Genomic DNA, 26,782 nt, shown 5'->3' with positions numbered 1-26,782 from the left:
CTGGAATATTTTTGTAAATTTTTTAAAGTTAAAAACTAATTAACCAGATAACCTATTTTTGAACTCAAGTATTTTATTTACAAGATGTGAGGATGATTAGGTTAGAGAATCCAATAATATTACACTTACCGTTAACTAAGAAGATTGAACATGGCAGAGCTTTTAGTGATATTCAAAACAAAATAACTTTTAATTAAAAATTTACTGTGCGCAATTAAAGTTTCACAACCGAAAGAAGAATGACTGGGCGACTGCACTGGACCAAGCAAGTTGACAAACTGAAAATGAAATGAAAACTGAAACTGATGTGGTTGCCAGAAGAAAGCTTCTAGAGTTATTGTACAGCCCACGACATCTACCGAGACATTTTTAAACTAAAGTTGAAGAGAAATTGATATATATTTGTATCGACCTTAAATCTAGGATGTATAAACGATATATAGGGATGTATCGTTTTTTATCTACAATCGATATGTTGCTTGCGATAATTCGGAACACCATCATAACATATTTTTATCTTTGAAAAATACTGTATTTGAGAATGTGAGACAGATGATTAATAAGTATATTACGATGAATGGTATTTTTACCCCACGGTATTATTGATGAATATGAAACAAAATCAGTCGTGATGAATTTTACACGTCTAATCAAAATGTTGCGAGTGAAATGATAACTATCGATATTTAAATTATTCGACCACAGTATCAATAAATCGATGTTATACTTCGACGTATCAATATCAATAAATCGACTATCGACATAACATAACCTAAAAACTGTACCGGTTCTCCAAAGTAAATTGTTTAATAGGGTTTATTCTCTCTATATTTGGGGAAAAGTTTTCTATTTTCAATTGGTTCTTATTAAAAATGTATATCTAATTCATTCTAAAATATATTCTCATCATTCTATTGTTATTAAATTTTACTGTTTGTCGTTTGACAAAATACACATAGCCTAAACATAACCTCTATCATAGCTAGCTAAATAATTCTTGACTTTTCTTTAATTCTGCAGAAATAACACGCGACATCCCATATTAGTACTCTTTGAAATAATACATTTTTTAATAATGGTATTTGCTTGTCAAAAGGATAGCTTTTTGAAGCAGGTACGCTAAATTCAATTTCTGTTAGTGAAATCACTAATTTACTTCCTATCAAAACAATTTGCTGGAGTATTATGTGACATTGCACAATGTTCTTCATTTCTATATGCTTGCACAACTTATACAGGGTTCTGGTGGCGACCCAGCACGTTAACATCACACCTCCAAGTGAGCACCTGCTGTATGCATATCCCTTGAGCAGATGTGACACGCAAGCTACTACCCAGCAACACTGCCAAGTCGGTAGGCGAGTAACACAGAGGAGTTTAGCCTGCATTGCAGTAGAAACACCCCAATTGACAGTCCACCCTCGGACAAGACACTGCGCAGTTCCGGCGGTACGTGGGCTTGATTGGGGCCCGGATGTATCCTCCAACTCGTCTACATACCAGGAAAAATATTGGTTTCCAAGTGTATATCACTCCAAGTATATATCTCTGTGCACGTCCACCACACAGGCGCCCAAAAGAGGAAGCGAGCGTTTCAGAAAGAAGTACCAGTGAGAAGCGTTTTTCGACATACTATGATGATACTTACAGAGACGGTGGCGCTACCCAAGTCCCAGAGTCTGGATTGAACCAGGCGCTGAAAAGCATTTACTAATTTCGCATGCCTGCTACTTCCAGAGACGGGTGTAACCTGATTCCCATAGTCTAATCTCTCACTGGCTTACTCCGAAACTCTACCGGACATCCTTTACTGTGCCCAGCTACTCCCAGAGACGGAGAGTTTTGGCGAACCATGAACCTCCCATAGTCTGGGGCCTTCATCCAGCCGTAACCCCATGGCTACTTCCAGGAACGGAGTCACACAGTCATCACGTGGGCTATGGTTCCCCCTGGTTGGTGGTTTTCTCCTTCACCATGAAAACCATCACCCGCGGCTGAGTGGTCCAGTACTTCCTGATACAGGGCGAGGAACGAACTCAAAAGTAGCTCTAAAAAGAGTTCCTTTGGAGCGCAGCCCCAGCCTGATCCCTCAGGGGTTAGGGATCAGGTGGTGATTAAAAATCAGATTTTCCAACTATCACACAAGCACAGGCACAACTTTGACAGGGCTTGTGTGCCACTTAAATAATCTGAAGTGGCATACAAGCCCTGTCAAAGTTGTGCTTGTGTGCTAGTTGAATAATATGATTTTTTTTAATCACCACCAATCGATCTCTCATCAACAGTGAAAAATAACCGGCCGCTCATAATATAGGTACCGGTACCCTATCAAGTGTTTTGTATTTTCTGCTCCCTATTATAACTACAAAAATGTAGATTAATCATATTAATAATAAAAATGAAGATTATCTGGTTTCCAATAATTTCAGTATTTATTTTTCCAGTTTGATTCCACGGTTGTTTCTTGCAAAGAGAGACAGTTGAAGACAGTGATTGATGGAAAGAAAGTATCACTGAGTGGTTATGATGTTATTCTGGACGACACAATACTTTTCCCAGAAGGTGGTGGTCAGGTAATGAGAAAAAAAAGTTAGTTTAACATGAATCAAAATTATACAAGAATTCGTTAGAAAATTAGGAATCCAACCTTCAAGTAAAAATCCAGGTATCAAACCATGAAACTCACTAACAGAATAATATGCCAGCACCTTCATCAACTACTGTATCAAGTCACTATCCAAAAACTTCTGAACAATATAGCAAGTCCTGTCCTTGAAACCAAGTATTTGGTTACTTTCTCAATACTTCCTTGTATGAATTATTATGTATTTTCTAAAATCACTTCACTTGCATAGGCTACTTTATGAAAATTAATAAAAACAATATAAACACATAAGGAACCATTTTATTTTAAACATTTTAAAACTTTAAAACATTTCAAACAACTAGTTTCGTCCTACTTTAGCCATTTGGGTACTTCATGTTTTTATATTGTTTTTATTAATAATGTATTTTCTAAAATCACTTCACTTGCATAGGCTGCTTTATGAAAATTAATAAAGACAATATAAACACATAAGGAACCATTTTATTTAATACATTTTGAAAATTTAAAACATTTCAAACAACTAGTTTCGTCCTACTTTAGCCATTTGGGTACTTCATGTTTTTATATTGTTTCTATTAATAATGTATTTTGTAAGTAATTATACTTTGTTAATAATGCGCATTTACATAATATTTTCTAAATCATAAAATAATGTTGCTCTAAAAAAGCTTTTTCCACATCAAGACAAAATACTTGAGAACTTTGAAGCTGGTCTTCAATTTTTAGTGATTTAAAATTCTAATACAGTATTTGTTTTCTTATTTGTACTAAATAGGCTATATGCTAATTTTACCAATCGAATGCATTAATACATACAGGTTTAATTACTGAGTTTATCTTCCAATAAATAATTAATTCATTTTTGATGAATCTAGCCTTGTGACCATGGAAAAATCAATGAAATTCGCATTGAGAATGTGAAAAGAGAAGGGGCGATAGCAGTTCATTTTTCAGAAAGTCCTTTCAAGGAAGGAGAATGTGTGACAATGCAGATAGACTGGGACAGAAGATTCGACCACATGCAACAACATTCAGGTAAAAATTGTTAAAAACTTTAGGCTGCAAAAATTATGAATGGATAAAACAGGTAAAATAGCAAAAAGAATAAGCTTGTCAATTAAAAAAAGGATATCTGGAAAAATCAAGCCTACTTAGTATAAGACATTGTGCATGGAGAAATGATAAGCGATACATGGACCTACTGTTTTAGAAGGATTTCGAACAATGGGAAGAAAGTAGCTTTGAAGATATTGACTCATTGTTGGCCTTAAACAGCCACCCATCCAACAGGAGTACCGATCGTTCGTCACTAACCTTTATAGAATGAAAATTAAAAAGTTTTTTATAGTAATATTCACGTTCACTGACAGCATTCATATTATTTTCATTATTTTTCAGGACAACATCTAATTACTGCCGTTGCTGACAGAGAATTCGGGTTTTCTACGACATCTTGGTGGTTGGGGAAAGAAATATCACATATTGAATTGGGTTAGTAAAATCACTTTTCAATCTCAGTCATCTATAATATAATAAAGGAAAGAATTGGCTTATACACGTAGGGGATAGGAAATTCACGAATGACGCATCATCACGTCTGAACTACTCAACTGATTAACTTAAAATTTTGCATATAGATTCTTATTTCAACGAGGATGGTTATAGGGCTATTTTCAGCTCTTCAAGATTTGAGTAGGTCAAGTTATCAGTTTGTCAAGTTTTCAATTAGAACCTTGCGGAGCACGAGTTACCTGTTAGTTTTAAATAAAATGCTCGTTTTCAAACGATCAATGATAACCAACCATAATACATAGGTATCATGTATATGATATCAAATTTGTTAACATTTTTGCAACCGAATGTTTTATATCTAGCTTAAATATATTCGTCATGCTAATCCTTTCTATTAAATAGTTCCTGTGGAAGTGTTTTCCTAGGCTATAATCCTTGAAAATCGATAACTATCATCATGCTCTTGACTAAGAATACAATATCTAGGGAACTATATAGAATTTACATTTTTTCAGATACGCCTACAATGAAAAATGAGGAAGTGCAAAAACTGGAAGAGCTTGTGAATGAATATATAAGGAATGCTACACCAGTCACCGTTAATACTTACGGAGAAGAAAATCCAATACCCAAAGAGGTATGATATTCATTAATAATCAATGCATTCATCATAACGAATTATTGGAAGAGAATAAAAATTAGGTAAACCATTCAAAAATTTGTAAGACATTTAAGGTGAAAATGAATGGCAAATTTCTCAAATTCTATCAAATAATTTTGCACAAAATTATTTTGATCCTTATATTATAACTGCATAATTATACATACGAGTATGTAACGAAATACATACCTACACAGCACAAGTATATTGAAATAGTGATTTTTACTTCTAGGAAGTAAAGCGAGACTTTTTCTCCCTGAGGGGAACGTTTGGAGCCCGCGGCAAAAACAAGGGCGAAAATTTCCCCAAGGGAGAAGAAACACATTTGTTTACTCAACACTTTGCCTCAGATACTACTTCAAATAAATAACTATAGTCGATTTAAAACAACCTCCGACGGAGGGATTTGCGGAACAAAGAAATGGAGGGAGAACACCCAATTACAGTGATGAATAGAGTCATAGAAAGAAGCGCAGTTGCCAAGTTGTCGATCAGAATCAGTCGACTCAGTGCTTTCAGAGAGGAAACTACGTATGCGTATCATGAGCTGTTGAACATTCACTAAAGATTACAGAACGCTGTCCACTTTAGCTCGTTAACATCGCCGCCTTTTAGGATTAGGATTTTCATTTACAGTAGTCCTATCTCTTTTTATAATAAATTTCAATTTTATCACCATTTTTCTAAAATTGCGGGTTTCTTCATACTGTGTTGATTATAAATCTGTTAAATTATGCTCATATAAGCATATTTCGAATGTTATGTTGAATTTGTCTTGATTTTTATAACTTTAATTTCTGTTTGAAGGTGAGAACAAGAGGCCTACCAGAAGACCACGTGGGTGATGTGAGGGTGGTAACAATCGAGGGCCTCGAAAACAATATGTGCTGTGGTACACATGTTACCAATCTGTCTCAACTTCAGGTCAGTTTTAAAATTTAATCATCTCATTTTTTGAAACATTTCATACACGTTCTATATCTAATTCTATTTGAAAGATCAGCCACCTAGTATGTTATGTTGTATTTCATTATAAAAAGTTGATTTCTCAGTACAGTCTCTGATATTCTAAAAGTTTTCTACTCAACTACATATTCATTTTCTGTTTCCATTAAGTTGATATTTCCATTAGTTTTATTAAAAATGTAGTGTTAGTATTCAATAGGTCTTGTAAGATCTGGTAATACATTGTAATTTGTGATAAAGAATCAATAATATTATTGAATAACTTATATCGTACACTTAATTATATAATTTGTATTAGTACGTAATTACAAGTTTAGTAGAAAGTGTATTCGTAGCCCACTCTCATTTTAGAATTACAGTTATTTTAATTGGGTAGGTTTAAAATTTTCTATTAAGAGATTTGTTTCAAACTGTCAGTATTTCTTATAAATAATATCAATGTTTCCCAGTCAACCAATGCCTACAGTTTTTTAGTCTTCAGTGAATATCTTAAACTACATCTTCTTAAACGACATCTTCTCAAACTACATTTTTTTAAACTACATCTTCTTAAACTAAATCTTCTTAAACTACATCTTCTTCTATGTTCTTCAACTTTAATGCATTATGACTTGGATTATTTCTTCCTTTCTAATGTCTACTACGCTACTTTCCATCATAAAACTTTGTATCAAGCCTTTTATCACCAATCAATATCCTCCACCCTAATTTCCCATCCCCTCCTACCAGCTGAGTCTCTGTGACTTTATGAATCTGACAATGTTCTCATTCCTCAAGCATTCAACAATCTCATTGTTCTTCTGGTGTCGCCAATCATTATCATTTCTCACCGGTTCCATAATACAACGTACAATCTTTCTTTCAGCAAGTCGTAGAAGTTCAGCAACTTTTTTATGATTGTCTATTGTTTATGATTGTCTATTTTTGATTATTATTTTGAAATAATAATAAAAAATATGATTATTATTTTATAATAATCATTGTTTATGATTGTTATAAAATAACTGTAATTCTAAATTGAGAGTGGGCTACGAATACACTTTCTACTAAACTTGTAATTATGTACTATTACAAATGATATAATTAAGTGTACGATATAAGTTATTCAATAATATTATTGATATTACCAGATCTTACAAGACCCATTGCATACTAACACCACATTTTTAATAAAACTGACGGAAATATCAACTTGATCAAAACAGAAAATAAATATGTTGTAGTTGAGTAGAAAATCATAAACTCGTATTTTCAATACGAGTTGAAAATGTTTGCCGTGTATGCTATTGAGCTATACAATTAGTCTTTCTCACACCTGACCTGAGCGAACAAGGTTACTCGATTATCATTTTTAATATTTCATTCCGTATTTTTTCCCCTGTACTCTTTTTGCCACATTGGACAAATTTTATAAATTATTAGTGTAGTTTCTTTATTTTGAGGCTGCCTGAGGCTCTTGGGTCAGCCCAATATCTCTTCATGCTTTCTGATAGCTGTCTTCTGTCTGCATCCGAGATCACCAGAGTCTCTCCAGGCATTCTTGTCAAATCAAATCGTTCTACTCTTTCCTCTAATTTATTAGGTATAAACTTGCCTTTCCAATCATATTGGGAAGAGTAATAATTCACTTTGAATTATTGGTTCAGGTTATAAAACTGGTTCGAGTCGAGAAGGGAAAGAAAGGGAAGGTGAACTTGGAGTTCTTGGTTGGCAGCAGAGTTCTAAAACAGATGGCAGCCATGTATGACAGAGAGCAGGCGATTTCAAACCTACTGAAGTAAGTATTGAATCAATTCTGTAGTAAGAGATAGTTGATAGTTCAAAAACTGTTGAGTAAATGACAAATTTACCAATTAGATCAAGTAAGTGCTGTCATAGAATAAGCATTCAGGAAATTGCTTGCTCCTATGGTATTGTATTCTTCAATGTTGTTATTCATCACGAACTGCTTATACTATTGAATCACTTTTTTGTTATTAAATTGAATAAATAGCATTTTTTGTGTGACAGAAAGATCTTGGTGTCACATTAAGTGAATAAATTCATTTATTGAAGAAATTTGATGGCTAGTCGTTCTATTTTATAACATAAAAGGTATTGTATCCTCGAAATTCATTCAATAAATTCTAAAGCTGCATTTACATCAAAGTTATTAACAAAATTGTAATAACACATTCCTTACATATTCTATTAGATTGAACATAACTTATCATACACATAATAAACATATGTGTTTTTCAAGTTCCGTTCAATCTAATAGAATCTATAAGGATAGATTAACATATTTTCAATAACTTTGGTGTAAACGCAGCTTAAATCTTTCTTCAGGGTTCATTTTTACATTCCAATTTTGAAAATGTGAAACGTTTAATGCAATTTGTGGAAAATGAAAAGTTGCTTTCCAATTTCTTGCCCATGATGTTGAAAAATGATACAATATAGGCCTAAATCAATTTGCAGTAATTATAATACTTATTTGTTCTGAAAATGCAGGAACTCACCAGCTGGGCATGTTGAACAAGTGGATAAACTGCAAAAGTCTCTCAAAGTTGCAAATAAGGTGAGCTGTGTCTGCTATCAAATCATCTGAATTCTAATTAAATATACTTTGATTTTATTCAAGGAGACTACACTTCAAGTTTTTCAATTCACTCTACAATTAAGATGATCTAGTTGCATTGATATTTTTCAAATCCTCCCATGTGCTGTCAATATTCGCTTGAAGACCTCTATTCCAATTAAGCTATCCATATTTTTGTTGCAATGTCAGTTATTGTAAATTTCAAGTACAAAATTTCACGAAATGATAATAGTTTTTTTAAAATAATGACATATTTATAATATTGAATGTCAAAAATTTAATTTTGTCGATAAATAATAGTATTCAATTGATATCATAATAATTTTATAATTATTATTGTTCTTCAAACTTTTTTCCTATCAAAGTATTTTCCTCCAAGTTCCCCTCCCCTCACTTTTCCTTCCTTTCTCGTTTATTTTCATTAAAAGATTTAATATAAATTTAAATTTTTACAGAATTTGCAAACTGTTTTGAAAGACTTGGCTGCCTATACCGCGAGAGAACTTTTATCTCAATCGCCGAGGCCTAAATATTATTGCTTACACAGGTTAGATTAATTTTAATATGACTACCATCTAAAAATATATTTTCAGTGTAATCGATTCATTTTCTAGTATAGAGTAATATTGCATGTACAGTATATTTACATGTTCTTAGGGTCGTATTCATGAACGACCAAAACGTAGATTAGCTCGATTTGATTTGCTTTCTCAGGCACTTAGTACTTATAGTCCGAGAGATATTACTTTTTATACGGCTCTTTCTCGTATAGGACAGAGAGGCCTGATACTCTTTCCTTCACTAATTACTGCGACCACCAAACAGCATTCTCCCTACTTTTGTGTCAGCATCCAATTATTGTATGCTGCATGCTCACACCTCCCCACTTCTCCGTCCATGCTACAAACTGTGGAAGGAGAAATCAGTTTTCCTTCTTCATGTTAAAAGTAATATCTCTCGGACTATAGTTGCTAGTTAATAAACTAGCTAAGCTGTGGTTTAAGCATAAAATAGTGTAAGCATAGAACCACAAAGTTTACAATCATTAGGTAGATATAAGCAGTCTGTAATTTGCTTTATAGAATGAGAATTGATTTTTTTAATTTATTCTTATCAATTATAATAATTATTGCTCGAATTATTTATCTTGTTCTTTTTTCTCTTATTAATTTATACTTATCATCATCATCATCATCATCATCATCATCATCATCATCATCATATTCCTCTTTTTCATCTTCAATTTTAGTTTAAAAAAATTATTGCGTAGTTTCTATATTTCTTTAATTTAGTGAATTCTCTATATTAGATAAGACTTATACTATATTATATTATACTATTAATATATTAGAATTGTAATTTTTTGTTGTGTCAAGAGGGCTATTATGGGAAGTACCTCTTCCTGGTGCCTTTATATTGTAATATAAATAAAAAATAAATAAATTGGATGGTATTGGTATTTAAATTTTAAATTATTCTCTATTGAACTGAATGTAATAAAATACTGGGAACTTCAACTTCTCTGGTAATTGATTATTCAAGTAATCATCTTCTTGTTATTCTCTTCATCTGTTGAATATAACAGTAGTGAGTAGTTTCATAATACTCATAATTGCAACAATTCAGATTTATTTGTAGATTGATGTTTTCTTTTATATTTCAAGGAAAGAAGCCGACCCCGATTTCATGAGTATATTCATCAATGAAGTCAACAATCAGGTAGGTTCTTCTATAGCTCACGCTTTAAGATATTTTTCAATTTCATAATAACAGTACTAGCAGCCTACTCTAGTAGAATTCGTTTAACTTGGCAACGTGTGCTTGTAATTATGGCGTTCTACATATTATGAACAAGTCTACTACCAAGTTATTTAAAATCACTTTATAACAGCTGTATATGTGAACTATTATTTTTAAAATAAATAATAATATCATTATTATTATTCAAACTAGCCGTCAGGCTCGCTTCGCTCGCCATACTCGTCTAGCGGAACCCTCGACTGGATCGTCCAAAAATGAGATCAGCGGGATCGCTTCGCTCGCCTGCATGTAGACCTCAGCGGAATCTCTGTACCGAATTCTGTTCCCCCGACTGGATTGTCCAAAAATGAGATCAGCAGGCTCGCTTCGCTCGCCTGCATGTAGACCTCAGCGGAACCTCTGTACCGAATTTGAACGTATTTTGTCAATTTGATCTCGAAAAACACCTGCTACTATTTTGGCGTTTCTTTGGCGAACAAAATTCTTCACCACAGCTAAACCTGAGTACTGAATTTTTTTAAATATATTTCCATCAATTATTGAAAAAGGTGAGGAAACTCAGAAAAGCTGAGAAAACGCTAATTTTGGGCGTATCTTTGGCGTTATTTCAAATTCCTTCTAACACAACATTATTGCACCCCAGCTGAGCTTCTGTAGTAAATTTGAACATTTTCTGTTTATTTGTTCTCGATAAAGCTGAGAAAGCGCAAAAAAAACGCTGGAAAACGCAGATTTTGGGCGTATCTTTGGGGTTATTTCAAATTCCTTCTAATACAACATTATTGCACCCCAGCTGAGCTTCTGTAGTGAATTTGAACATTTTCTGTTTATTTGTTCTCGATAAAGCTGAGAAAACGCTAAAAAACGCAGATTTTGGGCGTATCTTTGGAAATTTTTCCAAATCCATTCTTATTGCGTCTCTAAAGGGCCAACTGAACACACCTACCAAATTTGAAATGTTATGTCATATTTTTATCATATGTTGGGACGATCTAGTCGGGGGTCCAGACTAAATAACGTCTGGCTAAACGGATATGGCGAGCGAAGCGAGCCTGACGGCTAGTAATATAATATTCCCTGGAATAGCTCTGATTGAAGTAGCAGTACCCAATCAATTTTTCCGCGATAAATCAGGACCTCCTAAATAGGTTTTTAGGAGGTACTGGATAAATGCATTTCAATCTTCAACTTGGTGCCAACCTAACAAAGTCAACTCAACTTAATGCCAACCTGACAAAATTTTTAATTTAGTTATCAGAACAACTGTTTCGAAGAGGTTCTCTCTCTAGATTATAGTTCTATATTAACATAATGGTGTGGACATTCCAATTATAATTTTAAGATATTGGAATAAGAAGAATATACATGCTAAAAGACGAACTTTAAACCCTTAAAAACCACTCTTAGAGTTGAAATATCGCCAAAAGATTTCTTAGTGCGCCTCTAAAGGGCCAACTGAACATACCTACCAAATTTGAACGTTTTTGGTCCGGTAGATTTTTAGTTCTGCGAGTGAGTGAGTGAGTGAGTCAGTCAGTCAGTCAGTCAGTCAGTGAGTGAGTACCATTTCGCTTTTATATATATATAGAAGATACCTACTTGTAAAATATAGACGTGACATAAAAATAGTTCAAAGTGAACATGACCATTAAAAGTATCCTAGTTATCAATTTCTTGAGTGTAGTTTTTTGTATTTTAATTAATTTTTCAAAATAATTAGTTATTAGCTGGGATAGAAATTATTATTGTGACTGATAACGTTGAAATATGGTAGAAATATGCCTAGTTTCAAAATCAATGACGAAACATAGAATTTTCAGATGATTGTATAAATTAAAGAAAATAATTATAATTTCTCTTTTCAATTTTTCCAACAAACAGGACATCCTTCTCTTCCTCACCATTGGAGACGAATTGGGAGCTGGTCAGTTGGTTTTGCATGGAGCTCCAGAAATCGTTTCTCAACTTGGACCTCAGTGAGTCTTTTATCCTATTTTTTCTCAACTGCAGTGAAATGTTCAAGTTATCTGAAGGCCAGTTCAGACGCTCTAACTTATCTTTCCTTCTTAACCTACATACCAAAACCTGAATAACTTGAAAATGGTCGCTGAGGAATATTATGATGAAATGTAAATGCAAATTTTGTTTGTTTTTTATTGATTATTTACTTAGGTTTTGACAAATAGGCTTATTCTTTGGTCAGTTCTGTACAATATTGGAAATTTTTAATCGATGTTAAATAATTGTTAATTAATGTTGAAGTCGATTAAAATGAACAACCACATGAATAATATTGTACTGAGACATGGCTAACCAGTTTGGCGGCACTGGATTAAAAAAACTTATACCACGATACCAAGAATTTATTGAAATTAAATGAGATTATGTAGAAAAATAACTTATATGTAGTTTCTCAAATAAAACCTCTTAAACAAATTCTGTGTGTTATTTAATATTTTATTCAATAGTGTAACTTACTTTTGAGACAACCCACGTATGTTTATTACTTTTCTCTTGAGTATATTTCTGACTAGTATACCAGTGCACTACGAAAGTATCCCACTTCTGTGAAATGAGTATCACACATGATTAAAGTTTCTAGATTTTCAAAGTATGGTTTTTTTGTTTCAGAATTTGCGAGGTTTTAGAAGGAAAGGGTGCTGGCAAAGGCCCGAAGTATCAAGCCAAAGTTAAAAGTCTAAAACTGAGAAACAAAGCTATTGAACTGATTGAAAAGTATTTCGAATGAGAATAAAAAATGTTTGTAGAATAAATAATATGTCAAGTTCTACCATACCAGTTACTTATTCTATGACCCCTTCTATAGTCCCGTGCATCATATATCTCTACTCAAGTAAAAATTGGTTCATCTAAAATTGATGGAAATCTGATATTCGATTTAACAAACATTGTAAAATTTACTTTAAAATGTCAGTATTGTCCATATAGAACATCAATACTTCCCATTCAACCAATGCTGACAGTTTGAAGTAGAGATATTGCACTGAAACGATGCCGTGCTCTCGCACTGCCCTACTTCAGGCCTATGAAGCGCTCACGGCTTCACCCAAGCGCGACGTCCATCAGGAAGGCGCACTCTGATCCTCGGGCGACCTGAGCGAGGGCGTCTGCCAACTCGGAAGGACTGTTGAGTCACTTTCTTCACGGTGGGCCGGTCTCCGATGGTTACCAGGGCGAGGCCCCGTCCGCGGTCGGCGGCAGTCAACTGTATGGGTGGTGGCAGGGGTGCTTCCTCTTCCTCCCCCGGAGGAAACCACCATCACCTCCGGCACTTCCGAAGGGGTCGAGCTGAACCGGTGAAGAGGCGGTGGATGTTGGTCACCGGTAGCGGGGGATTCGTCCGAAACCTTGGGGACGCCGCGTGACTCCGCGGGTGGTGCTCCCCAAGCCTCCGTGAGACCCCTCTCCTGAACCCAGAGAGGGGTGGGGTGAGCTGGTAAATCGGCTGCGTCACGGTGCAGGATGGCGCTGGGGGCTCCGTGACCTCCTCGGGCGTTCCATAGGCCGGCGAAATGGAGAAGTCGCCTCCACCACCCTCTAGGAGGGCATCCTCGTCCTCCGTCAAGACTTCAGGAACCATCTCCATCTTGGAGGCTGCTGTAGCGGAGGTTGAGGGTAAGGGCACCTCGGCTCTACCGGTGTTGACTGGGGTCTCGGGTGTGGGGAGGCTGGTTGTAGCAACTACATCCCGATCGCGGCCAGTCCTCAAAGCGGGAAAAAGGTCAAAAAGCTCGCGCGAGGCAGCCTCCACCATGGCATCCTCGGGAGGGGTCCGCTGCTGCAACAGTCGTAGAAGCTGGTGACCGATGAGTCGCTCGGTTTGCCACCGGGTCAGTCCCTCGCGAATGTGGCGAAAACACCGCACGTCCCACGCCTGGATGTGCTGCAGCCTCTTCACCTGGCAGTATTTTGACGTAACTGCATGGACGGCGTCGAAATCTTCAGGCATAGTTCGGTGCCCCGGGTCAAGGATGGTAGTGGTACCCTCCTTACTATTGACCACGGTGAGAGCGATGCCTCCTCGCCGCACCAGGGGGATACCAAGGAGGGTGTCTCTCCTCATGTTCCTCAACACATCCCGTAGTCCCTCTGGGGTACGCCCCACATGCCGGGTACGAAGGGCCTGGAAAGGCAGGAATCTCCCTTTATCACTGAGGGAGAGACGCTCCATCTCGCGAAGGACCTCGTCGGTGAAGGAGGTACGGTAAGACGGCATCCTTCTAAGAATAGAGACGAAGAATCAAAGGGAAACACAGAGATAAAACGGGGAAGAAATGAGAAGGCACTGGGGAAGGGGACGCCTACTATGACGAAATGCACTAAGTCAATAAAGGTAAGCACAGTGGAAAATTGATTTAGAAAATGAATAAAAAGCAAAAGTGGGACTATTAATCAGATGTAGGGGACTATACTGAATAATCAGAGATGACACAGTCAGAGGTACTTGTTCAAAAAGAGCAGAGCGGTCTGATGCTATCCGGTCGGGAGCTAACAACAGACTGACTGTGATGAACCAGTGAAGCTACAATAAACTGGAGAAAACAGGAATAATCTGGAATTATCGACTTGAATATAATGAATTTGCAAGATCCCACGAGAATAATCTGAGTTATAGACAAAACAAGTTGATTGTTTTAACTTATCGTAAGCGACGACAGCTCAACAGTCACGTAGTACTGAAATTCAGTTTAAACTGGCAGTACTACAACATAGGATAAATGCCAGAAATGAGAAGGCACTGGGGAAGGGGACGCCTACTATGACGAAATGCACTAAGTCAATAAAGGTAAGCACAGTGGAAAATTGATTTAGAAAATGAATAAAAAGCAAAAGTGGGACTATTAATCAGATGTAGGGGACTATACTGAATAATCAGAGATGACACAGTCAGAGGTACTTGTTCAAAAAGAGCAGAGCGGTCTGATGCTACCCGGTCGGGAGCTAACAACAGACTGACTGTGATGAACCAGTGAAGCTACAATAAACTGGAGAAAACAGGAATAATCTGGAATTATCGACTTGAATATAATGAATTTGCAAGATCCCACGAGAATAATCTGAGTTATAGACAAAACAAGTTGATTGTTTTAACTTATCGTAAGCGACGACAGCTCAACAGTCACGTAGTACTGAAATTCAGTTTAAACTGGCAGTACTACAACATAGGATAAATGCCATTTCCCACTGTTCATTCCAATACAAAATGATGACAAATATTCGCTTATTGATTTTCTCAATAGAATTGATATATTGGAGAGAAAATATAGCCACTGAAAATAATCACACAAGCACAGGCCGTGAGAAACTTGGATCCGTCCTCAAAACGTGACTAAATCACAATTAGAACAATAGAACTTTGACCACTGTAATACTAGTACAGTCCAAGTAATTTTCTAAACCAATATGAAATTAATTGAATTGAAATAATGAAGATTTTATTTCAATTTATAACTGGCCCTCAGGTTTTTATCTTCAAAATAATATTGGAGAGATCGAATCATAGTTGAAGCTAATAAAATACGATTGTAGTGCATCATGCCTCCCAATCAAACGCAACTTATTCATTTACTATGAATAATCCGTTGCAACATAATTGACTTAAATCCCACAGAATAATAACACCTGTTATTTACTGCATCGTAATTTACTAATTACCACGGATTAAAGCAACTATCACCAGCTTCATTCTATGATTGCAATAAATATTTAAGCCATAACCCCATGGATAAATATTATTATTCAGAATAGACTGACAGATAATTTTCTCCTATAAACATAAATCGTCATATAGTTCACAGGCTATAACTGACGATTTGAAAAATAAAATAATTCGAATTCCATATTTTTAACCCGTGCTTGGTAACGACAATAATTGGATTAGAAGTTCCAAGATGGAAAAGGGGCGATTTTATTGGGGATAGAAGAAATGAATAACAAGATTTTTCCGACTTAGCAGATAAAGCCCAAAGACTAATTATCTGAATAATTAAACTGAAATGGTTGAGTTGCCACTCAGCTTAATTTTGATTCTGTTTCACCAGGAAAAATTACTCGGAATTTGTTATTAATTTTACTACCTTTAAATAGGCCTATTATCAATATATTTCTCTAGACAAGAAATAATTATTTCCATCCTCCAATATTATGACTAATTTCAACTAGTGCCAATGCCACTAACTATCTCGAACCCCATAATTAAATGTGAACTATAAACTCTAAGTGAATTCTCCCTAAACTTGATGTTATTTTCCCCTTCTAGCCTCTCACCTTATTGCCGATGCTGGACTCCATCAGCCGAGTGGGTAGCGTCACCTGGTTTACGTGATTCCTCCTATCGTCACCGTCCTCCTCAGCACCGGCTCCTCCATCGTTGCCGTCTCCGCCATCGCCGCCGTCTCCTACATCGTTGCCGACTCCTCCATCCTCGACCTCTTCGTCCTCGGGAAGGGGTGGCAAGATCTTGATATCTTTCACGTGAACAGTCAGCCTCTTACCGGCATCTCCCTTTAACAGCACTACTGAAGCGCTCAACATTTTCTCCACCTCATATGGGCCAGAAAATTCCGGCGCTAACTTCGCGGCAAGCTGATTAGCACCCGAGGACAGGTGACACTCCTTCCTGTAGACTAGCTGTCCAGAGTTCACCTTCATCGTCCTTTTTTTCCAATTATAATACCGGTTAGCATTATAATTCTCGTCTCCAATATCTGAAACTACTTTCTGTGTAGTTTCCAGCACCGGCAGTCTTCTTGACTGCACTGCTCGACGATGATTTCCAGCTCCTTGCTGAAAATTATCCTCCTTCTTCAGCCTCCGGTACAGCTTTTCCGGACAGTTGAACCTCCAGTGCCCAGCTCGTTTACAGTGCCAGCAAATGAACTTTCCACGGGCTGGAGAAATTTTCTGAGAAATAAATTCCTCTTTTCCAGTCTTGCACACGGTTCCTACATGCTTCTGGACTTGAGAAAATTTCTTCTTCTCCTTCTTCTTCACTGGAATAATTTCAGGTGGCTTCCTTGACATCCACATGTCAGGCTGGGTCTTAATAGTAGCCAGCTTCGAGTTAACGGCTCCCTTCCCCACTTTTGGAGTGAAATATAGCCTCCAATGTGCTCCTTGACGAGATGAGGATCCCATTCCACTGACCGGGAATAGGGTCTATTTTCACCCGGTGCTCACGAAGAAACTCCATACCAAGCAGAATATCTGGAGAAAGCCCTTCCATTATTGTGAGGGTTGTTGATAGGGATATTCTGCCAATTTTCAGGTTGATTATGACACAACCAATTAGACGTGCGTCTGCTCCATTGGCCATAGCAGCACTGCGGTGCACAGGCTCTCGTTTCACTGCTTCTAAACTATTAAAAGCTTTAGAGCTAATATAGCTAGACTCTGCTCCGGTGTCGAGAAGAGCACTATACTGTTTGTCTGCTATTTCCACTGTAGTGAAGGCTGTCATCCTGGAGCTCCGGCTCCAGCTGGATTTGAAGCCTCGTTTTAACCACAGCTGTTTTATCAGAAGTCTTCTTCTGCTCTCTCTCACAGGAACAATTTGGTCGTGGCTTCCCGCACTTTGAGCAGAGTGAAACCTCCGGACACTCTGATCTTCAGTGTCCCACCTTCTTGCACTGCCAACACAAGGGGCCTTCTGGAGGTTGTTCACTCCGGCGCTGTGTAGTAGTTGTCTCCTGTCGAGGCTTGGTTTGCTTCCTCACCTCCTCCTGCTTCACAGCTCGTTGTCTCTGTTGAGCACTCTTCTCCTCGAACTTAATTCGTTCATATTGTCTCGCTAAGTGTAGCAAGTCGTCGATGGTGTACACTTCAGCCTCCCTGATGTAGAGCTTGTAGCGTGGTAAAAGATTTTTGTACAATCTCTGTACCTGGCTCCTCTCTGAAAAACCACCTCTTCTTCTCATCAGCGTTAGCAGCTCCTCAACATAGTCATCTATGAGCTCGCCTTCTCTCTGCCGCCTGTCGAGAATTTCATTCTAAAGTTCCTCCTCATAAGTAGGTGGATAGTAACGAGACCGAAAGTCTCTCAGGAAATCGTCCCAGTGTCTCCACTGTTCTCTCCTATTCCTCATACTTAAGGAACATCTCACCGCTAGCATTTCAGGTAACGCTGGAAATAACTGTTTGCCAGACAAGCCATATGCTTGTTGCAGCTCCTCGAGCCGCTCCATAAAGCTTGGAGCATCTCCACTCCCATCATATGAGAGCCGCCACCCTCGAACCTTGTCACACACGGCACCTGGGTCCATACAGGATGTAGCAGGTACCGCTGGTCTGGTAGGTGACCTCAATACATGCCTGGGCATGTTATTATGCCTCTCCGGCATCTTCGGCCTCACCAGTGCAGGCTCTGCGTGGTATAGCATCTCCGCAGTCGCCTCCTTCCTAACTGGTGCTGGCCTCCGCGCTCCTCGACGAAGCACCTCCTCCCCTTTATCCAAAACGGGGAGCATTTCGACAATCCGCTGTCGTTGCTCCAGTAGAGCCCTCCTCAGGCTCGTACTTGTGCCATCTGTCAGCACTGAGTCGAGTAGTAGATCAATCAAGCCCTGATCGTGCACTCTGTACACCCAGGAGTTGCTGGAGTCGCCATCAAACTCTGGAGACGTATCCTTGGGTATTTCTTCCAGTCTGGAAGATGCAGTGGCCTCCGCGACTGGTGGCCACAAAGCTGTAGCTCCTTCCTCTTCCTGACCTGTGCCAGCTCCGCCACCGATCCTGTTCAGACCGGCAGCCTCCACCATTATCCTCAGGTGGTTTTCGACAAGAGCTCTCCTGAGCTCTGCCATGGTTCCAGTTGTAGGTAGCCCTGCAGCGGCCGAGAATTTCACTGCTTCATCCCTGTGAAGCCTGTAGATCCAGGCCACTCTTGGATCACTGCTGTTGTCTCCTGTATCCTCCTTGTCGCCTTCCTCGCCTCTGCAATTATTCTCCTCTCTAGCACTCATCACTGTTCTTCTCCTCCTACCTTCAGCCTCACGTTCGTGTGCCAATCTTCTGAGTAGATTTTTGCCCACACCTTCTTCTATCAGAACTCCCAGTGTCGCTCTGGGCCGGCTAGACTCAGTCGGCGTCTGGGGTGGGTGCTGAATCTCGGAGCTTCCAGTGCCTTCGATTGACCTCAGTTAACCTAAGAAACAACTCCTAGTAGTCGAAGGAGTCAGAGTACACTCAGGATACGAGCTGTACTATGTTGCTAGCTGCATGCTGCTTCCTTCACTGGTTCTCTGCCGACCGCTTGCACTGGACACCCGCACTAGACTGACTCCTTCTCGCCCTTCACGAGCCTCCCTCAGTAGCCGAGAGGGAGGGGGCGAGGATGCGTGGCACTGTTGAGCGGTAGCTCAGCGGCCGGCCTGCTCGTTGGACTACGAGATCTCATCAAGAGATTACCGAGCGTCTTTAGAACTAGCCCTAAACTCAATTCCCTTCACTAGTTACGATATACATCGTGACAGTCCATATTATTTTGCAGTGAATAAAACGCTTTTCTGATATCAGCATTAGGATATGGTACTTTTATGACCTTCAGCCCCGCTTCCAATGAATTTATGCTCTGCTGAACAGAACCTGAAAATCGTGAAAAATCCCAGTGGCTTTCATTGCAGAGGCCACACATCAGCATACTATCAGTCAGTCAATGTGTGAACATCCCCATAAGATTAGATGGTTTTCTCAAAGTGTTTATTTCTGCCCAGTAAAACAGAAATTCAGAAACGGTTCCCATGTATTTGTTCTAAATACTCATTTCAATGATAAAATGCTTCATATATAATGGAAGCAGGATGTCATCAGATAAATAGGTAGTGATTTATTATGGTTTAGGTAGATTCACTTTGAAATGTGAGCTATTGTTTGAATGAGAAGCATTGATGCTATTTATGAGGAATGCTGACACTTTAAAGTGAATCACATTGTGGACATTCCCCTTGAATACTCCTGGTACACTGGTGCTCCTGCGGCTATTCTCATTTATATATTTATTCAATAATTCGGAATTACCCAACTTTCAGAAAAGTAAGTATGCTATTCTCATTGTTATTCCTGGCACTCTTATAGGAATAGGAACCTTATTCTAAGCTCTGATTTTATACTGGAAGAATTATCATGCTCATAGATTTTTTACAAAATGAATAACCAAATCTATGCTTAACTAATTCATCAAGATTAATGAATTTTCTTGATAAGAATTCATTTTATTCATCAAACACACGACAAACATTCAGTAGACAGTAGTTTACATTTTAATATTATGATGAGCGGCTAGGTACAATTCTTATAATAACAATTATTATATTACTCTAACAGGAATAAATAATAAAATCTACATTCAATGTTACAACCATTTACAGTGAGATTCACTTCAAACTGTCAGCATTTATTATGCGAATAACATCAATGTGTCTCATTAAACCAATGATGACAGTATGAAGTATACAACACGCTTTCCCATATCCTATGGTTATCTCCTATGTTTATTTTCAATGCATTATGCTCCATTTATGTTACATTTTCCAGTTTCTTGTATTTACGATTATTAATGTAACTGAGAAAGAATTGTGAATAGTTCATTATTTGATGGACAACAATAAAGGAGGCTAATATTTCATGAAAAAGCATATAGTTTCCCACTGTAATTGAATACGATTACGGTAGGTACTCACTTTGCTTTAGATCTCTTGAAAAATTTATTTCACTTGCAATTAATTTCTAATAATACATTTATTCCATTCATGGAAACGTACTCTTCTTCTTCTTTTTCTTTACCATAACTAATGAAGCTCTTCTTCATAAGCAGTCAAATACGTTCCTCAAGAGCTCCACAAAAAGTAAGGCATTCTTCAAAAATTTAAAAGAAATATAGTCTGCCTGATATGAAATATTCACTATAGAATAACTAGAAATTTTTTAACAAATTATTCTCCCATGAGTAATTTTATAACTGAATTCTCAAATAACTGAAAAATAGAAACGTTCTAGAGAATTATCATTGCGACGGTATTGACGGCAGTCAATACCGGTAGTCCATATTTCCTATAGTGAGGTCCACGTTATAATGGCAGTGGAGAAAGAAAGGAGAACTACGTTGCCGATCCTCACTGTCTTGTCAATGCCTTCTTGACGGTAGCTGATACAGGTTTATTAATGTAATATTAATTGTTCATTCTCGTTTAAAATAATCAATTATATTTTACTAAGCAATAAATTTATATTTTTAAATAATTTTATAATGATTTTTCATAATTAAGATGAAATATTTTGTGAATTATTAATTCTACATTGTTAAAAGCCGATCTGGCAAAGCGAGAGAGAGATAGCGCTATCCGCTTTGTTGAATGATAGACAAGGATATCAATACCATTGGTAATCAAACACTGCCATTATAACGTGGATCTCACTATATTATGTATAGTGGATGGTACTCAAGTAAAAAATCAAGTGGAAAACCAAAAAAGTGAAAAATAATCAACCTTAAGACGCAAACCTCAATAAACCTTTTGAAGTGTGCTAGAAATGAGATAACTGTTCTGTCTTCATTCCTTGAAAATAACACCAATGCTGTCAGTTGAATGTTAATCTCACTGTAGATTCTTTTGTCAAACACTTATAAATCCAACTTTACCGGTACTTCAATGTTACCAATTTTCTATCAATTAATCATTCTCTATTAAAATATTCAACTTTCCTTCAAGGGCACCTCACAGACGGACTTGACGTGTGTTAGGCCCTTTTAACAAATCGCTTTCCATCACAACTCTTCAACTACCGTATATAATAATATGCTAATGCATTTCACTGTTCCATGCTTAATTCCGTTATTTTCATGGATAAATCTACTTTACTTTAGAAAATGCTCAACAATATGCATTCATACCATGGAGATATTACATGAACGAGACATGCAAACATATTACTATTACAGGAAACACACATACTGTGATATAAATAGAATGTTAGGCTATCATCAATTACAAAAATTAATTTTAGAATGATACAAAATACTTAGGATCAGCATGCAGTTGTTTTAATGCTTGAAACAACAACTATAATATCATTGTTATTCAAATATATCAGAATATCTTCAGTTATTTCTTACATATTTTTTAGTTTAAGCAAACACTGGGCAAAGTTTCTTTTATTCTTCATAATATATGCCATTTCAAGTTTCACATATTGATGTCAACTTTCAAAACTATGGTTTTCAAGGACCATAGGTTTTAGTACCTAGGTATTATATTATATCATTTACTTTGCCTTTAAAATTAATATCATCGTCAAATTTAAGTATATAAGTAACGATGTGGCTCCTGATCTTGAATTCTAATGGTATCTTTTCCAAATAAAAAGATGATTCCCATTAAATTCAAAAACTGTTTGTTATAAAATTGTTTACTTGAATATATTAATATTTTTGCAAAATCATAGGCCCTACTTTGATTTTATTAAATTGGGCGGTTATCTATTTTAAATTTGACTCTTTCTCTATATCACCGTACTCCATTAATTAATCTTAAAGCTAAAGAATAATAATAATAATTGTTTATAAACAATCAAACTACATTCGAGTTTATGATATAAATACTGGAACACTAGGAAAATACAAATAGTTTGTTAAAATTGAATATATATTACACTATTTAGCACAGCCTTAAATCAAATAGTAACAAATGATCTCTAAAAACTTATTGCGACTTTCCCATATTAGGACTAAAACTCTTATCAGTTCAAAACAATAAATAAAAAAACTAAGGCTATGTTGAAGTAAGTTATTAGTAGCCTATAAATCTTATAGAAATGGTACTCTAGACTCTCAGACAATAATTCTAATAAACATAAACAATTGAAATGTTCCTATAATACGAACTTAACTTCGCAATAAATAACTTAATATTAAGATTAATATACTATTACATTATAATATAATATTATGAAACACAAGTTACCCTACGGTGATAATTTTTCAGATTGAAAAACTTAAAATTTAAAAAAATCAAGATCTATAAACGGTATCTTTCCTCTACAACAGCCTCATAAAAAATCAAAAATTGTTGACTTATGAAAAAAGGTATTCGAAATAAAAGCTTTTTCAGCTTTTTATATTTTATAAATTGAACTATTATCTTTTTCTTCTGTCTCTGATCATTCATTCAATTATTCTTGTCTTTTTCAGAGAGACTTCGCTAAATAGAAATAGTGTTCCATTATTATGCCAAAGATAGCCTGTTATATTTTGTCACCTATCATTAGTTTTGATTTTGTAATTGCATCTAATTAGTTTTGATTTTGCTTGTTACTTAAAGCCCAAAAATGCTCTCATTCATTTTTTTGCTTCTTGTTCAACGTTTTAATCAATCAATAATTTTAATTTTTTTAAGTAAACCTGTTCACTCCTCTATTAGATCTAGGGTAGGTACTTTATCGTCATCTTATTTAACAATATACCAAAGATAACATTGTTTATAGACTAATATAATGAGTTATTAGTTATCAAAATTCATACAAACAGGTAGGAATTTGATGAGAATAGACGACTATTGGAGTCTATCCATAAATAATTTTAATATTTTCTAGAGAGAACTTGTACACCACACTTCTCTATTAGTACTATAAGTTGTATGCACTTCAAACTGTCAGCATTGATTGAATTGAAAGCATTGATGTTAAACATACGGGATGCTGACAGTATGAAGTGAATCCAACTATATAGTGTTGTCAGTAAATTTGAATCTACTAATGATTCTTTCATTGCGCGAATCTCACAATAGTAGGCCTAAGTTATAGTAGTATTAGTAGGCCTACTTGATCCACTTGGTTTTGAACAATAATTTGCTAATACTGAGTAATTATTTATCAAAATGCATGTACAAATCGGTAGAAGTTGCTGGTTTGATTAGAATAGAGAGGAGCTTGCGGAGGTGGAAGTGAGAGGTCAGTGTTGGTTGTCTTTGTCCGACTCCTGGTGATCGACGTCGACGACATCCCTTCGACGCCTCCTGCGACGCCGCCCTGGCTGACTGGAAACCTGTAATTAAATGGAAATCAATAATTCTATAATTATTCAACATAAGAGAGAAACAATACAAAGAATTTCATTTAAAAAATTATCAATCTCTGTTGAGACAAACTACGTAAAGCTGCGTTTACACCGAAGTTATTAACAACCTGTTAATAGCTTAATCCTTAAGGTGCGTACAGACTTTCGCTCTGCTCCGCAACCGAACGTCACTCCAGCAGAGCGATTGATGATCGACCGGGGAGCAACAGTGGTTCGACCGGGGAACGCGAGAAGATCTAACATCTTCCGTAACGTTCATGATGGGTGCGACTGCAGAGCGGGGGCGGAGCGACTGAGGTACGATGGAGGAAAGAGGGCGGTACGAGGGTGGAGCGTGCTCGGTGCGGGTTGGAAGCGCGTATATGTGTACGCAGCTTTATAGATACTATTATATTGAACACGACTTATCATACACATGATGAACATATGTGTTTGTCAAGTTCCATTCAATCTAAATGAATCTAAAAGGATTTAGTTATTAGAATTTTGTTAATAATTTTGTTGTTAACGCAGCTTAAGACCGCACGGTATTCAAAGAATTATAACTCGCCGATAATATTGAAAACACGACTGTAACGAGGAATTCTTTGCAGTTCAATGATTGATACACAAATATACACACACATATATATATATATATATATATATATATATATATATATATATTATATATATATATATATATATTTAAATCAACATCAATGTTTAGGTAAATTCAACCAGATACGAAGGAAATATGATAGTTTTCGTTACCGGTACTCTATGATTCAACTCAGCTTCAGCAAGAAGCATAGAGAAAGTCTTTCATAGCTTATTATGCTATCTTTCCTCTATGGCAGTAGCTAATGAAGCATCTGAAGACATTATTCTTAATTTTGTTAAAATGTAAATTGTCAAGTTTTTTGTACACTAATACATATTGGAAGATGATGTTTATATATTTCTATTTTTGTTCTATTGCTTTTTTAATACTTATAAAATAGTTGAACTGATATTAATTTCGCATATATTTGTGCAGGTTCAGTTTATATGAAATACAATTAATTTAAAATTCAATAGAACAATCGACCATTACATGATAAAAGGTTTTTCAATTTAATAAGATGAATGTACCTATTTTATTCAGCAAGTTAACTTCCACACAGTAAGAAAGGTTTACTCCACAAACCTTTTACGAAAACATTAATCATTTTTCAATTTGTAATAGCAATTTTCAATAGTTAGATTCACTGTGAACAATCCTTATGGATAACAACAACTTTTCCTTTCCAATAAGTGCTGGAGTCACAGTGATCTGACAAATCTCGGTGACAGTAACAACTTTAAGAAAGCCTCAGTATAGAAGAATCTATTATTTCTTACTTTTTTTATAGACCATTAAGTACTAAAAGTACTCTTTTAGTACATAAAGTATAGACAATAAAGTGAACCGAAGCTCAACAATTTAGTTTATCAAGACTAATGAATAGATTGAATAGCCATTGCTATCACAAGTAAATTTTCTGATTGATTTTTTGTTGCTGAGGATGATGCCCACATGAACTCTAAGCTTGTGCGTGTGTAATGAGGCGGTTGATGCCCACATGAACATTGGGCTTGTGCGTGGCTAATGAGGCGGATGATGATTAGATTAGAGTTCTTCATTCATGTTTGATGAGAGATGAGTGGACCTACACAGCATTAGGTGGGTTCTGAACATACCTCGATGCACAGTACAGCGAACCGGCGGTTGCAGGGGAACTTTTGCTGGTCGAGCAAGCGGTTGGTGGCGAGGGCGGACGCTAGGCCAAAGCGGTCGCGGCTGTCCGAGTCCCACGCATCGCAGTACAGGTCCATCGCTCGCTCGCCCGACTTGTGTGAACCGTGCCACACGTACTTCAGCGGCCTGGCAACCGCAAAAACACACACTTATTGTCACAAACACAAATTAATGGTAGAAGCACAAAATAATGCAACTGAACAAAAACGAGTCACTTATTACCACAAATACAACTGAATGGTAGATGTACAAAATTAGGGTTTAGACTCAAAGGAACAATACAATCGCTGAACAAAAACGAGCCAATTATTGCCACAAATACAACTGAATGGTAGATGCACAATATTAGGGAATACACTCAAAGGAACAATACAACTGAACAAAAACGGGTCAGTTATTGTTAAAAGTACAATTGAATGGTAGAAGCACAAAATACAAAATTAGCTATTTACTCCGTCGTAGAAGGTAGTATAGGCTAGTCATATTATCGAAAAATGTTCTTTCAAACTTGTCACAGCTTTTCGAGATAAACTAATATTTTTTCCTACATTTACCTTGAAAAGTGACCATTCCTGCACTGATTACAGAACGCAAAGAATCACTTTTCCGCTCTAGTGCGCAAAGCATTACTTTGCCTACTCTTAATACTTTGCGTATTATCTTGCAGCCATCCCAATCAGCTGTTTACGTGTATTTTGAATGCGAATTTGTTCCATCTATATTTTTTCTGATTTTCAAATAAATAAAAATGAGAACTCATTGAATTATACATTTCGAATATTATTAATTATTCATTAATCCAAAAAATATTTTTTTCATCCATAAATTGATTGGTTGAAAAATTA

The 26,782-nt window shown here is 36.5% G+C and overlaps 3 protein-coding genes across 18 annotated transcripts in view; 1 reads left to right on the top strand and 2 right to left on the bottom strand.

The window, feature by feature from the left end:
* LOC111049425 (protein N-terminal asparagine amidohydrolase) overlaps positions 1-294 on the bottom strand; it is a 50,270-nt gene extending 49,976 nt beyond the window's left edge. Inside the window, exon 1 of the mRNA XM_039429565.1 lies at positions 130-294. The gene's annotated coding sequence lies outside the window, so the exon portion shown is untranslated. The remainder of the gene's footprint in view (positions 1-129) is intronic.
* A 452-nt stretch (positions 295-746) lies between these two features.
* On the top strand, positions 747-12,883 carry LOC111049415 (alanyl-tRNA editing protein Aarsd1). Its single transcript, XM_039428944.1, has 12 exons — positions 747-1,114; positions 2,445-2,573; positions 3,484-3,643; positions 4,007-4,099; positions 4,636-4,757; positions 5,589-5,705; positions 7,394-7,524; positions 8,241-8,307; positions 8,784-8,875; positions 9,993-10,047; positions 11,971-12,065; positions 12,721-12,883. The coding sequence occupies exons 1-12, from the start codon at positions 1,076-1,078 to the stop codon at positions 12,836-12,838; spliced, it is 1,218 nt and encodes a 405-aa protein (XP_039284878.1). The 5' UTR covers positions 747-1,075; the 3' UTR covers positions 12,839-12,883.
* A 7,568-nt stretch (positions 12,884-20,451) lies between these two features.
* LOC111049426 (collagen alpha-1(XV) chain) overlaps positions 20,452-26,782 on the bottom strand; it is a 364,911-nt gene continuing 358,580 nt past the window's right edge. For all 16 annotated transcript variants that reach the window (XM_039428928.1, XM_039428931.1, XM_039428933.1 and 13 more), the window contains 2 exons: positions 25,880-26,063; positions 20,452-24,145 (listed from right to left, as the gene is read on the bottom strand). In XM_039428928.1, the coding sequence (XP_039284862.1) occupies positions 24,053-24,145; positions 25,880-26,063 (277 nt within the window). In that variant the 3' untranslated portion in view covers positions 20,452-24,052. The remainder of the gene's footprint in view (positions 24,146-25,879; positions 26,064-26,782) is intronic.

This window comes from Nilaparvata lugens, chromosome 5, assembly GCF_014356525.2.
Source record: "Nilaparvata lugens isolate BPH chromosome 5, ASM1435652v1, whole genome shotgun sequence".
NCBI classification, from domain to species: domain Eukaryota; kingdom Metazoa; phylum Arthropoda; class Insecta; order Hemiptera; family Delphacidae; genus Nilaparvata; species Nilaparvata lugens.
The sequence above is the reverse complement of the archived record's forward strand: the minus strand, read 5'-3'. Positions and strand labels throughout refer to the sequence as shown.

Bases quoted from the DNA above. Each gene is read 5' to 3' on its own strand.
- LOC111049415 (XM_039428944.1), top strand. From the start codon at position 1,076: ATGGTATTTGCTTGTCAAAAGGATAGCTTTTTGAAGCAG. The intron at 4,100-4,635 runs GTTAGTAAAATC...ACATTTTTTCAG, and splicing joins AATATCACATATTGAATTGG to ATACGCCTACAATGAAAAAT. The intron at 7,525-8,240 runs GTAAGTATTGAA...CTGAAAATGCAG, and splicing joins GCGATTTCAAACCTACTGAA to GAACTCACCAGCTGGGCATG.